Genomic DNA, 14689 nt, shown 5'->3' with positions numbered 1-14689 from the left:
AGTGGCCCGACTGTGCCGCGGATCATGGTTTATGGCCACCCCGAGCGGAGAGCCTGCTCCTCGGCTCCGTCTCTGCAGCCGGCTTCCCCGCTCCAATACCTGGGAGCTCTGCCGCACTCAGGCACCCCCGGTCTTTCTTTGACCCCGAGGGTCCTGAGACCACACTGTCCCGTGAGGGTTCCACACCCGCTTAGCCACATCCCTCAGCGGAGCAGACTTCTAAAAGTTCCGATTTTGTGCTCCGCTGCTCTATCACTTGCTGGTAGCGGCTGATGGAGGCACCCTCCCCTGTCGTCTATCTTCCCAAATATCGCCTCGGATTCACTTCTCTGCACGTCTTACCTTCCAGAAAGTGGTCGCTTTTCTGTTCAGAGAGTTGCTGCTATTCTTTTCTTCGATCTCCTGTTGAGTTCATAGGTGTTCAGAATGGTTTGATCCCTATCCAGCTGAATTCCTGGGACCAGAGGAAATCCAGATCTCCTACTCCTCCGCCATCTTGCTCCTCCCCCCTCATTGGGTTTTGATTTGCATTTCCCTGATATCACATACAGAAACTTATTTAAAATGACTGTGGTCTGTGGTTGAATTTATTCATTTTTTAAAAAATTTAATTCTAGTATAGTTAACATACAGTGTTATATTAGTTTCAGGTGTATAATATAGGATTCAACAACTTTTAAATGACTTATTGGTTTTGTGTCATTCTTAGAGAGCCCTTCCCCTTCCAAGATTTAAAATTTTCCCACTTTTTTCTTTGCTGAGTCTTTCTTCCCTTTCTGGGAATTGGGAAGTATATGTGAGGGTTGGCTCTCCTCACTTTCCTCTGGGTGGCCGAACTTCTATGGTCTCCTTCTCTCCCCACATGTCAGAGTTTTCTCTTGTCCCTGAGGTGATTTGTTCCTACCTTACCACCCCCCCAGGTTTGTGGTTGGAGCCCCCCAGGAGATAAAGGCTGCCAACCAAACAGGTGGCCTCTACCAGTGTGACTACAGCACGGGCAAGTGTGAGTCCATCCACCTGCAGGGTGAGTCACTGCCCCCCCCGGGACCCAGGGCTAGGTTTCCACCTGTATGTACTTGCCAGGCATTCCTTTTGTTTTGGGGGTGTATGGTTGGGGGCCCAGGTATTCAGCTCCCCAACCTCTGTGCTGCATACAGACTCTACCTCAGACATCCTCAGGTACTCTGTTCATGTTCCTTTCCTAGGACTTGGGTTCCTCCTTGACCTGTCAGGTCTCCATGTCTCTCAGGTCAAAGTGACCTCTGTTCACCTTCACAGAACCCCTTTTACTCCATGAAGGTGACCATGTATATATGTCTCCTCAGTCCCCCTGGAAGCGGTGAACATGTCTCTGGGCCTGTCTCTGGCATTTGCCACCAGCCCTTTCCGACTGCTGGTGAGTTGTCCTTGGTCATGGGAGTGTCCTGAGGGAAGGTGTTAGGGGCCCATGGCTGCTGGGGCTGTGGTCTGTGGAGGGTAGAGGTGCTGGGGTGAAAGGACAGGAAGCAGGAACAACCCCTCCCACCTGCAACTTCCCTAGGCCTGTGGCCCCACTGTGCACCAAACTTGTAATGAGAACACCTATGTGAACGGCTTATGCTTCCTGTTTGGACCCAACCTATGGCAGCAGCCCCAGACTTTCCCAGAGAAGCTCAGAGGTAGGTGGCTTTTGGCAGAGAATACAGATGGGCAATGTAAGGGTAAGGGCAGAACTGGGATGGGGGCTGTTTACAGCCTGAGAGTTGACTTAGAGGTCTAGGTGCAGAAGCCGGAGGGAATTGGGCTCCAACAGAGAGAGTGGGGGGAGATGCGAGGGTCTTGAACTTTAAGAAAAGTCCTGATATAGCCACTCTTCTTTGTGAGATGATATCCCCCCCATCATCCTTAGAGTAAGTGCCCGAGTCTCCTGATCATTTTGAGGCTCTCCCAACTTTTCTACTTCAGCCACTGTGCTCCAGGCACTCTGGCTGCCTTTCTTCTCCAAGAATGACACCAAGCTGTCCCTGCCTCACGGCCTTTACACTTACTATTCCTTCAGCCTGGAATGCTCTTCCCTCAGATCTTAGCTGACAATCCATTACTGTCAGCTCAAATGTCACCTCTTCAAAGAGGCCTTTCCTGAGTGGCTCTTATCATTTCCACCGTTACTTCCTACCATATTGTCACACTTTACCATCTTCATATCGGTATATACATATTTTATTTGTTTCTTTTCTCTTTTCTTCTAGAATGTAGGCTTCATGATAGCAGGGATACTGCCTACCTTGTTCATTACTCTATGCTCTTTTATCTATTGCTGCTTAACAAATTGCCCTAAACTTAGCAGCTAAAAACAATAAACGGTAATTATATTACAGTTCCTGTGAATGGGGAATCTGGGCATGGCTTAGCTGGGTGCCTCTGCCTCAGTGTTTTTCATGAAATTGAAGTTAATTTGTTAAACTGGAGCTGTGCTCCCATCTAAAGGCTTGACTGGGGGAAGAGTATCCACTTCCAAGCTCATTTACAGGATTGTTGGACTGAGGACCTCAGTTTTCACTGGCTGTTGGCTGGAGGCTTCTCTCAGTTGCTTGTCCCATGAGGCTCCCTATAAAGCAGCTTACATCTGCTCCTCCTAGAGCAGCTGACTTCCCTCAGAGTGAGTAAACAAGGGAGTAGGAAAGCAAGAGAGAGAAAAAATACCCAAGAAAGAAATCAGTCTTTTCATAATCTAATCTCAAGAGGAATAGTACATTACTTCTGCCATCTTATGTTCCTTTGAAGTGAGACAAAAAGTCCATCTCCCACTCAAGAGAAGGTGACTATGTGAGGACGTTATTTCCAGGAGGTTGAGAACCTTGTGCACCACTTTGGTGGCTGCCTATTACACCCTTGTTCCCCAAACATTTTTTGATTGAAAGAGAGTGAGTGAGTGACTGTATCTTTTTTCTAAACTGCTTTCTGCCACTTCTGTCTTCAACTGCTTGGCCATCCTTTTGCTTGTCTTCAAGTTGGTTCTGTTACCAAGGGCAGATATATCTTCCTTTTATAGTTTTTTTTTTTCCCTCAACTCTGCTCCTTTGTACTTTACTCTCAACAGATAACTTTCCTTCCTTCTTCACAAAGAAAATCAAGGTTGTCAGGGATGAACTCCCTCTGCTTACCCCTTCTCCTTGTTCAAATTTTTGCAATGGCAACACTTTTGGCAATGTCTCACTGGTTTTAGAGGGATACCTGACTGTCTGCCTTTCCATGAATCACTTTTCTATCTGAGCTTTTTTTTTTTTTAAGATTTTATTTATTTATTTGACAGAGAGAGAGACAGTGAGAAAAGGAACACAAGCAGGGGGAGCGGGAGAGGGAGAAGCAGGCTTCCCACGGAGCAGGGAGTCTGATGTGGGGCTCGATCCCAGGACCCTGGGATCATGACCTGAGCTGAAGGCAGATGCCCAATGACTGAGCCACCCAGGCGCCCACTATCTGGGGTTTTGAGGCTTTATCACATCACCAACTCAAAGCCCACATCCTCAATCATTAATTCTCTCCAGGAGCTTAAATTTCTCCCCCTCCTTTGAATGTAAACATGCTCACACTTACCCATAACTTAAAAACAACCAATCACCAAAATTGATAGCAATGAAAATAACCTTTCTTCTCCCTGGTCTCCTCTACATCTTCTGCTATTTCTCCTTTCTTTCACCACCAAACTTCTTGAAAGAGTTCTCTCCTCTTGTTTCCATTTCCCCCATATCACCATTCTTCACTGTCTGACATCTGGCTTCTGTCCAACCATCATATAAATCTTCCTCTTGCCAATGGCATTTGTGACTCCCTAAATGCCAAATCTCTATTCTGTCCTCATGTTTGCTGACTTTTCTGATGTAACGCACAGATCATCTCTTCCTTCGCCAGACACCTTGGCTCCAGATTTCTCCCCTCTCCTCCCTTCTCTTCCACTCCCCCCTCCCCTCTCTCCTTCCCTCTTGCTTCTTCCCCTGCCAAAGGCTTCTGCTAAACTTCATCTCCAGGCCAACTTCCTCTGCCTTTTTTGCATGGTAGGGGTACCAGGTTACAGCTTCTATTGTCCATGTGTTCTTCCTGCCCAATTACATTCAGTTCTGTGGCTTCAGCTCTTACTCTCACATTTCTGTCTTCAGTCCTCACTCTCAGGATTCCATACTTTTCATTCTAAAAAACATTTTCAGGTCTTTAAAAATGATTCAAAATTCAAAGCACATAATACTTCTCTCTCTTGGTTCCCACAGCCTACTGTTTTCTTTCTGGGATTCAACCACTGTTACCAGTTTCTTGTGTCTTCTGGAGATACTCTATATTCACAAACATATACATATCTGTAGTCTTCACTTTGTGCCACAAATGGTAGCATGTTGTACACACTTGATTCTTTTCATTTAACATATCTTTGAGATTTTCAAAAATTTTTCTGGTTAATTTTCTTTGTATATTTTCCATATAAATGTTAGAATCTGCTTATCTATTTTTAAAAAGCCAATACTCCATATGCACCCCAATGTTCATAGCAGCAATGTCTGCAATAGCCAAACTGTGGAAAGAGCCGAGATGCCCTTCAAGAGATGAATGGATAAAGAAGATGTGGTCCATATATACAATGGAATATTACTCAGTCATCAGAGAGGATGAATACCCAACTTTTACATCAACATGGATGGGACTGGAGGAGATTATGCTAAGTGAAATAAGTCAAGCAGAGAAAGTCAATTATCATATGGTTTCACTTATTTGTGGAACATAAGGAATAGCACGGAGGACATTAGGAGAAGGAAGGGAAAAACGGGGGGGCGGTGGGAATTGGAGGGAGAGATGAACCATGAGAGACTATGGACCCTGAGAAACAAACAGAGTTTTAGAGGGGAGGGGGGAGGGGGGATTGGTTAGCCCGGTGATGGGTATTAAGGAGGGCACGTACTGCATGGAGCACTGGGTGTTATATGAAAACAATGGATCGTGGATCACCACATCAAAAACCAATGATGTATTGTATGGTGACTAACATAACATAATAAAATTAAAAAAAAAAAGCCAATACTTTTTTGGGGGTAATTTTATTTTTTCAAAGATCATACAGTAAAATTGGCCTTTTTTCTTTTAGTGTACAGTTCCCTGAATTTTAAGGTATGTATAGATTTTCACAAAAAACCAACATGAACATGGGGTGCCTGGCTGACTCAGTTGGTAGAGCATGTGACTCTTGATCTCTGGGTTGTGAGTTCCAGCCCCATGCTGGTTGTAGAGATTACTTAAAAATAAAATATTTTTAAAAAAGATTTTATTTATTTGTCAGAGAGAGAGAGAGAGAGCACAAGCAGGGGGAGCAGCAGGCAAAGGGAGAAGCAGGCTCTCCACTGAGCAAGGAGCCCAATGCAGGACTCTATCCCAGGCCCCTGGGATCATGACCCAAGCCAAAGGCAGACTTAACTGACTGAACCACCCAGGCATCCCTAAAAATAAAATCTTAAAAAAAAAACCCAACATGAACAGAATACAAGAGTTCTGTCACTCCCCTAAAAAAATCCTTCATGCTATCTCTCTTTTTTTAAAAAAAGATTTTATTTATTTATTTGACACAGAGAGAGAGAGTCCAAGCAGGGGGAATGGCAGGCAGAAGGCAAGGGAAAAGCAGACTCCCCACTGAGCAGGGAGCCCAACATGGGGCTCGATCCCAGGACCCTGGGATCATGACCCAAGCCGAAGGCAGACACTTAACTGACTGAGCCACCCAGGGGCCCCTGGTGCTATCTCTTTATAGTTAGTTGCCTTCTCCCCCTCCATCCTAGCCCTTGGCACTCACTAATCTGTTCTCCATCACAATATAGTTTGTCTTTTCAAGAAAGCTACATAAATGGAATTATAACCTTTTGAGAGTGGCTTCTTTCACTAGCATAATGTATTTGCAATTCATCCATGTTGTTGTGTGTATCAGTAGTTCTTTCCATTTTCATTGCCAAATAGTATTCCATTGCATAGATTTACCACAGTCCCAGTCACAAGTTCATCTGTTCACACATTGAAAGATGTTTGGGTTGTTTCCAATGTTTGGCAATCGTGAATAGAGTGGCTAGAAACTTTTCATTACTACAGTAATCTTTCTAAATACAAAAAAGATCACCTCACCCCCTTTTCTAAGAAAACTTCAGTGGCTTTCCACTGCCTAAGGTATAAAGTCAAACTTCTTTTTTTGGATAGAGAGGCCCTTCCCAACTTTCCTGTGCTTAATGACATAGGCTCATCTCCATCCTCATCACACAGATTTATCTTAGTAGTGCCATTTCCATCCCTCAATTCTGCAGAATTATTTTAGGTTCATTTCCTTTGTATCAGTCAGGGTATTGACTGGAATAGATGGTACACTCCAGTTAGAATAATTTGGGAAGGGTTTATTTACAAAGGGACTAATTTTAAAGGTTTGATAGAGTCTTAGGGAACTACAGTAGATGATCCAGGAACCCAGGGCAAGCAGCAGCAGAACTGTTTCCACTCCTAGGCTGATTGGACAAGGAGAGGGAGAAGTAACCAGAATTCAGAAGAGGAGAGAGTTGTCAGGAGTGTGCCTCCTTGAAGGAGCACACAATGATCTTCCACTGAGGGTCACAGCTGGCCCAAAGCAACCTTCCCGGGAGGGAGTACAGGGAGAATACTCTGATCTCATTCTTCCCTCCCTCCAGTCTTCTGTTGAGGCTCCTAATTGGGCAAATCCAAATAGAAATCAGGGGGCAAAGAAACCCAAAATGCATGTGGTCCATGTGGCTGACTTCCTGGGGTGCAGAGCAGATTGGAGGAGGGTAGAAAGTGGATTTGGGGCTGGGGACAGAAGGGAGGAGGACATCCAGCATATTGTTATATGTACTATTCATTTTTTTTACTATAATATATTTCTTTCTTTGTATTTCTGGCAAATTATTTCTCATTCTCAGAGTTAGCTCTCATATCACTACTTTTCCTGACTTCCTTGGGCAGAATTAACCAAAATTCTCTATACTTCATCCATATTTCAAATTGTATGAAACAACATTCAAGTTTATTAAACAAATTTTAAAAAGTATTATAAAGTGTTTAACTTTCATCAGCCTCAAGGTTTATTTTGCTCTCAAATTTTGCATATAATTGAACTTTTAAATATGCTAACACCTGCTGAATTGATTCCACTCCAGATTCAAAGGCATCAATTTCTTCCTGCAAATTTTTCTTTGCTTCTCTGAGCATTTCTTGTGTTTATTCTTGTGAATGGCTAATGAAAACATCACCAGTTTGATAAGGTATCATTAAGCAGTAGTCATCTATCTGCAAGCATGATATCCTTACAAGCATCTTCTGAATTTTGTAGTTGTTTCTTTTTTACTTCTATTTCTTCCTTCAGTTACAGGATTCTCCTTGTATTCCATGAAAATTTGTTTATCTTTTGTTGATCTTCAAAAGTAACATCGGTATTTTCTGGCAGATGCCTTCTTCTTGGTGGCTGTGATCTTGGGATTGTGTCCATGTTTTTATTAAGCTTGGAACATGGGTTGCATATTGTTTACCTTTTATTTTCACTGCTTAGCAGAGAGCTGACATGCAAAAAATGAACCCCAGTCTCAAGTACTTAATTAGTTCATGCTCTTTCTCTTGTTCTCCAAGAGTGCCCTCGGCAGGACAGTGATATTGCCTTCTTGATTGATGGCTCTGGTAGCATCATCCCGAATGACTTTCAGCGGATGAAGAACTTTGTCTCAACTGTGATGAATCGATTCAAGAAGTCCAAAACCTTGGTGAGGCCATATGGGTAGGTTAGAAAATAGCTCATATAATGCTGGCAAATACATGGCAATGAGGCCGCCACTTTCCCCTTTTACTTCTATTGCAGACATTGTCAAATTGCCAGTTGATCATGGTTTTCTTTCATGATTCTCTTTCCTGCTCTGTCTGGATGCAGCCTCAGCTTCTTCCAGCCCTCTGTAAAGCAAGCAGCTCTGACTAATTGATAAGGGTTGGTATGGGAGATAAAACATGTCATCTTGGGCTGAGTTCTAATACTTAGTAGTGGGAGCTGATGGCAGATCTCTGTCCTGGTGAGGCAGAAGGACTGGGGACAGTGTAGAATTTGGAGGGATTTGGAGACTGGAATGTTTCAAGATTTATGTAGGGCTTCCTGGGAGATGGGTAAGTGTGAGGAGGGTCACTTTCTCCAATGTAATGCCAGATGCCTGTTCCCAGTTTTCTTTGATGCAGTTCTCTGAAGACTTCCAGACACATTTCACCTTCAATCAGTTCAAGAAAAACCCTGACCCAGAATTTCTGGTGAAATCAATAAGACAGCTGTACGGGAGGACACACACTGCCACAGGAATCCGCAAAGTAGTGTAAGCTCTCTGCTTAGGATGGAAGGAGGAGGTGATATTTTTTTGCTGGGATTCGAAGAATGAAGGGGATTGTTCAGACAGGGCTGGGGTGAAGGACATGAGTAAAGGTGGAGGAGGGACTTTTCATGGTACACTCATGAAATACAAGTTGTGAGTAAAGGTAGGAGTGAAGGGGAGATGTGAGGGTAAGGTTAGAGGGAAGCTACAGAGATCATTTGAGGCCAGGTCACTTAAGGCAACTGGAAAGTGAGTGGGGATCCACTGAATGTTTTAAGCAGTGAGAAGATGTCGCCATATCTTGTTTTGGAAGTTCACTCTGGTGTGTGTGTGTGTGTGTGTGTGCAGAGGTGAGGGTGGAGGTTGGGACAAAAGTTCAGGAAGATGAGCTAGAGAGCTTTTGCATCAAACCAGGAAAGGTTTGTGAGGGTGCATTAAGCTTAAATTTTGTTTTAATTTAAGAGGAATAATAGCTAAAAAAAAAATCAGTCTATGCAAAAGTATATAAAGGCAGTGAGGATTTCCTTTCCTTCCACGCTTCTCCTTTCTCTTGCTGTCTTTCCAGGTCTTGGGGCAGCCACATCTCAGTGTTCATTCCAGGGGAGCCTGAACTCCTCTTAGCTGCATCTGTGTCTGTGACTGCTGACATTCCCTCCCTAGCATTAAGAGTATCTCTGTCTATTCACAGTTGACTTTTCTTTCCTCTTCCCTGGACAGAAGAGAACTGTTTCATAGCAGTAGTGGAGCCCGGGAGAATGCCCTTAAGATCATAGTTGTCATCACAGATGGAGAAAAGTTTGGCGATCCCTTGGAATACAAGGATGTCATCCCTGAAGCAGACAGAGAGGGGATCATTCGCTATGTCATTGGGGTAGGAAATGTGGCTCTCGGGCCTGATGCTTCTGTGGAGCATTTCTGTTTGGATACACCCTTCCTTCAGTTTGAAAATATCCCTAAAACCAGGGTGGGCCAAGGGTCATTGCTAGCCCATATGGGCCTGTATCAGTTAACTATTGTTACAATGATGCTGTATAACTAATTATCTCAGAATTCAGTCTTTAAAACACTAAATGAGTCTGTAGTCCTGCGGGGCAATTTTTCTGGTTTTGACTGGCTCACTCGTACATCTGTATTCATTTGAAGGTTGGTTGGCAGCTCTGCTGATCTTGGCTGAACTCTCTCCATTTCTGAGGGTTGCCAGTTATGTCTGTTTGCTGGACTGGAATGGCTGGAACAAGTGGGGTAACTTGGTTCTTCTGCTCCCTGTGTTATCCTCCCATGGGCCAGCCTGGGCATATCCTCATGGTGAAGGCAGAGGAACAAAAGAGCAAATGGAAATGTTGCAAGCACTTTTTGAAACCTCTTTCTGCATCATGGATATTATGCTAATGGATATTATCAAGACACATGGCTGCACCCAGAGACATAAGCAGGGCAGATTACTCTGCTATGAGTAAGAGGATACAGCAAAGTTTTGGGGGAAAGGGCTTGGATATAGGAAAGGGTAAAGAATTGGGATCATCAGTGTAATCAAACTACCACAGTACCTTGTATGACATAGAGAAAGGTATCGTCATCGGTGCATGGCTTGACAAGTAGGAAACTGCTTCATATAGAGGAAAAGACTCCCTTTACTCTGGGGAGAGGTCAGCCCCACACATGTGCTGGGCATGGCACAGCAAAAGGACCAAAAGCTGGATTTTAGCTGCTAATTACTCCCTTGACAGAATGCCTCATGCAGTGCACAACCTGTTTTATTATACTTGGTGGCCCTGTCCCAGGGGCCTTCTGGTGCATTCCCTCATTTGACAGATACTGTTTCAGATTCTTTTCCTGCAGAATTTTCTTTGCTGGATGAGACTGCTAACCCCAGATGGTGTCTGATTTGGCCACTATTCCTTGGTAACAGGTGGGTGATGCTTTCAACAGTCCAAAAAATCGTGAAGAGCTTAATACCATTGCATCCAAGCCTCCTCGTGATCATGTGTTCCGGGTGAATAACTTTGAAGCTCTGAAGACCATTCAAAACCAGCTTCAGGAAAAGATCTTTGCAATTGAGGGTAAGCTAAGGTTCTGCATTCCTGCAGCAGCTCCAGAGGCAGCCCCTTACCCTCCAACATGCATTTCCCTTCTAGAAACTAGACCCTCCTAACCCTTGGTATCCTGACTCTCAGGATCAATTCAACTCTTTCTCTACTTCCTCTAGTTCCCAGCAGCTCTGGCCTCACTTGGTCATTTCCTTTGAAATCAAAGGATCTAGACTTTATCTTTACTTTGCAAGCCTTGGCTGTAGACTGGAAAATTGGAGGGTAGGGGAGCCAAACCTCAGACAGTATTTCTCCAAGAATTTGGATATGTTGACAGCATTTGTCTGATTCAATGCTGTATCTCCAGTGTCTAGAACAGTGCCTGATACATAGAGGGTGCTCAATAAATGTTTACTGATTAAAAGAATTTAAAACACTGGGGGAAGGGTCAAATACAATCTGGATTTATGGTTTGTCTTAAAAAGTTGGAAGATTAGACTGCATTCCCATGTGGCAAAAACCAGTTGGAGCCAAATAGCCACCATCTCTTTAAAAGGGGTATGTGCTTTCTAATTCAAATAGCTGCCATCTGAACCTCCTTTTGTCTGGTCACCATAGCATTTGAGTTCCAGTTCTTCTGCTTTCTTTAATGTAGAAGGCTCTCCTCCTCACAGGTACTCAGACAGGAAGTACCAGCTCCTTTGAGCATGAGATGTCTCAGGAAGGCTTCAGTGCTGCCATCACCGCTGTAAGTGGTCCTTCATTAAATTGGGATTGGGCAAGAGGAAGGAGAAGACGTGCAAGGGTTTGGGGGCTTTTATCTGCAATGAGTACTTGTTGGGAGGCACTTCTTTGATGGGGAGCAGTGGTCCCTTTTCTTTTCCTTATCAATCCTGTTTTTTTGTTGTTATTGTTGAGGATATATGATATGGATATGGGTATATGGTATGATATCATACAGGTATACAACATAATGATTTGATATATGTATATATTGTGAAATGATCACTACAATAAGTCTAATTAATATTCATCCCTACATATGTTACAAATTTTTTTTTCTTGTGATGAAAACTTTAAGATTTATTTTCTTTTTTAAATTAAAAAAATTAAACATCTCTTTATTTAAATTCAATTTAGTTAACATATACTGTATTATTAGTTTCAGAGGAAGAATTTAGTGATTCATCAGTTGCATATAACACCCAGTGCTCATTACATCAAGTGCCCTCCTAATGCCCATCACTCAATTACCCCTTCCCCCTCACCTGCCCTCCAGCAACCCTCAGTTAGTTTCCTTAAGTTCAGTATCTCTTATGCTTTGCCTCCCTATTTTCATCTTATTTAATTTTTCCTTCCCTCCTTCCTTTCCCCTATGTTCATCTGTTTTATTTCTTAAACTCCACATATGAGTGAAATCATATGGTATTTATCTTTCTCTGACTTATTTCGCTTAGCATAATTCCCCACTAGTTCCATCCACATCATTGCAAATGGTAAGATTTCATTCTTTTTTATGGCTGAGTAATATTCCATTGTATATGTATACCACATCTTCTTTATCCATTCATCTGTGGATGGACATCTGGACTCTTTCCATATTTTGGCTATTGGGGACATTGCTGCTATAAACATTGGGGTGCATGTGCCCTTTCGAATCATGATGTTTGTATCCTTTGGGTAAATACCAAGTAGTGCAGTTGCTGGGTTGTAAGGTAGCTTTATTTTTCACTTTTTGAGGAATCCCCATACTGTTTTCCAGAGTGGCTGCACCAGTTTGCATTCCCACCCACACTCTTTCTCCACATCCTTGCCAATATTTGTTGTTTCCTGAGTTGTTCATTTTAGCCATTCTGACTGGTGTGAGGTGATATCTCGTTGTGGTTTTGATTTGTATTTCCCTGATGCCCAGTGATGTTGAGCATTTTTTCATGTTCTGTTAGCCATCTGGATGTCTTCTTTGGAAAAGTGTCTATTCATGCCTTCTGCCCATTTCTTGATTGGATTTTTTGTTTTTTGGGTGTTGAGTTTCATAAGTTCTTTATAGATCTTGGATACTAGCCCTTTATTTGATAAGACATTTGCAAATATCTTCTCCCATTCCATAGGTTGCCTTTTAGTTTTATTGACTGTTTCCTTTGCTGTGCAAAAGCTTTTCATTTTGATGAGGTCCCAAGAGTTCATCTTTGCTTTTGTTTCTCTTGCCTTTGGAGACATGTCTAACAGGAAGTTGCTGTGGCTGAGGTCAAAGAGGTTGCTGCCTGTGTTCTCCTCTAGGATTTTGATGCATTCCTGTTTCACATTTAGGTCTTTCATCCATTTTGAATTTATTTTTGTGTATGGTATAGGAAAGTGGTTCAGTTTCATTCTTCTGCATGTTACTGTCCAGTTTTCCCAATACCATTTGTAGAAGACACTGTCTCTTTCCATTGGATATTCTTTCCTGCTTTGTCAAAGATTATTTGACCTTGAGGGTCCATTTCTGGGTTCTCTATTCTGTTCCATTGATCTATGTGTCTGTTTTTGTACCAGTACCATACTGTCTTGATGATTACAGCTTTGTAATATAGCTGGAAGTCTGGATTGTGATGCCTCCAGCTTTGGTTTTCTTTTTCAATATTTCTTTGGCTATTCAGGGTCTTTTCTGGTTCCATACAAATTTTGGGGTCATTTGTTCCAGCTCTGTGAAAAAAGTTGATGGTATTTTGATAGTGATTGCATTAAATGTGTAGATTGCTCTAGGTAGCATGGACATTTTAACAATATTTGTTTTCCTGATCCATGAGCATGGAATGTTTTTCCACTTCTTTGTGCCTTCTTCAATTTCTTTCATAAATGTTCTAGTTTTTCCAAAGTACAGATCCTTTACCTCTTTGGTTAGGTTTATTCTGAGGTATCTTACGGTTTTTGGTGCAATTGTAAATGGGACTGATTCCTTGATTTCTTTTTATTCTGCCTCATTGTTAGTGTATAGAAATGCAAATTACTGCTGTGCATTGATTTTATATCCTGCAACTTTGCTGAATTCCTATATCAGTTCTAGCACTCTGTGGTGGAGTCTTTTGGGTTTTCTGCATAGAATATCATGTTGTCTGCGAGGAGTGAAATTTTGACTTCTTTGCTGATTCGGATGCTTTTTATTTCTTTTTGTTATCTGATCACTGAGACTAGGTCTTCCAGTACTATGTTGAACAACAGTGGTGAGAGTGGTCATGCCTGTCATGTTCCTGACCTTAGGGAAAAAGCTCTCAGTTTTTCCTTGTTGAGGATGATATTCACTGTGGATCTTTCACATATGGCTTTTATGATGTTGAGGAATGTTCCCTTTATCCCTAAAGGGTGGAGAATTTTAATCAAGAAAGGATGCTGAATTTTATCAAAGGTTTTTTGCATCAGTTGAGAGGATCTTATGGTTCTTGTCCTTTCTTTTATTATTGTGGTGTATCACATTGATTGATTTGTGGATGTTGAACCACCCTTGCAGCTCAGGAATAAATCCCACTTGGTCATAGTGAATAATCCTTTTATTTTATTTTATTTTTTAAAGATTTTATTTATTCATTTGACAGAGAGAGAGACAACGAGAGAGGGAACACAAGTAGGGGGAGAGGGAGAGGGAGAAGCAGGCTTCCTGGGGAGCAGGGAGCCTGATGCAGGACTCGATCCGAGGACCCTGGGATCATACCTGAGCCAAAGGCAGCCGCTTAACCAATTGAGCCACCCAGGCACCCTGTGAATAATCCTTTTAATGTACTGTTGGATCCTATTAGCTAGTATCTTGGTGAGAATTTTTGCATCCATGTTCATCAGGGATTTTGGTCTGTAATTCTCCTTTTTGGTGGGGTCTTTGTCTGGTTTTGGGATGAAGGTAATGCTGGCTTCATAAAATGGGTTTGAAGTTTTCCTTCCATTTCTATTTTATGAAAGAGCTTCAGAAGAAAAGGTATTAATTCTTCTTTAAATATTTGGTAGAATTCCCCTGGGAAGCCATCTGGCCCTGGACTCTTGTTTGTTGGGAGATTTTTGATTATTGCTTCAACTTCCTTGCTGATTATGGGTCTCTTCACATTTTCCATTTCTTCCTGTTTCAGTTTTGGTAGTTTATGTTTCTAGGAATGCATCCATTTCTTCCAAATTGCCTAATTTGTTGGCAATAGTTGCTCATAATATGTTCTTATAACTGTTTGTGTTTCTTCGGTGTTGGTTGTGATCTTTCCTCTTTCATTAATGATTTTATTTATTTGGGTCTTTTCTCTTTTCTTTTTGATAAGTTGGCTAGGGGCTTATCAATCTTAATTCTTTCAAAGA

General features: G+C 42.3%; 1 protein-coding gene and 1 pseudogene across 1 annotated transcript; one reads left to right on the top strand and one right to left on the bottom strand.

Moving 5' to 3' along the window:
• The first annotated feature begins 521 nt into the window (after positions 1-521).
• LOC145721536 (integrin alpha-M-like) lies at positions 522-10393 on the top strand. The gene is made up of 6 exons (XM_081819658.1): positions 522-1024; positions 1326-1396; positions 1541-1658; positions 7636-7766; positions 8212-8357; positions 9072-10393. Exons 2-6 carry the CDS (start codon positions 1346-1348, stop codon positions 9391-9393), a joined length of 768 nt encoding a protein of 255 aa, XP_081675784.1. The 5' UTR covers positions 522-1024; positions 1326-1345; the 3' UTR covers positions 9394-10393.
• LOC102738359 (prefoldin subunit 4 pseudogene) lies at positions 6711-7572 on the bottom strand (annotated as a pseudogene).
• Positions 10394-14689: the final 4296 nt, after the last annotated feature.

Source organism: Leptonychotes weddellii, chromosome 5 (genome assembly GCF_054177405.1).
Source record: "Leptonychotes weddellii isolate Sample4059 chromosome 5, ASM5417740v2, whole genome shotgun sequence".
NCBI classification, from domain to species: domain Eukaryota; kingdom Metazoa; phylum Chordata; class Mammalia; order Carnivora; family Phocidae; genus Leptonychotes; species Leptonychotes weddellii.
Note: the sequence above shows the minus strand (reverse complement) of the source record. Positions and strands in the feature narration are given on the sequence as shown.

What these genes read in the sequence shown, in the direction of transcription:
- LOC145721536 (XM_081819658.1), top strand. Translation starts at nt 1,346, where the DNA reads ATGTCTCTGGGCCTGTCTCTGGCATTTGCCACCAGCCCTTTCCGACTG. An exon ending in TTTCCCAGAGAAGCTCAGAG is followed by an intron (nt 1,659 to 7,635) that starts GTAGGTGGCTTT and finishes TTGTTCTCCAAG; the next exon opens with AGTGCCCTCGGCAGGACAGT. An exon ending in ACAGGAATCCGCAAAGTAGT is followed by an intron (nt 8,358 to 9,071) that starts GTAAGCTCTCTG and finishes TTCCCTGGACAG; the next exon opens with AAGAGAACTGTTTCATAGCA.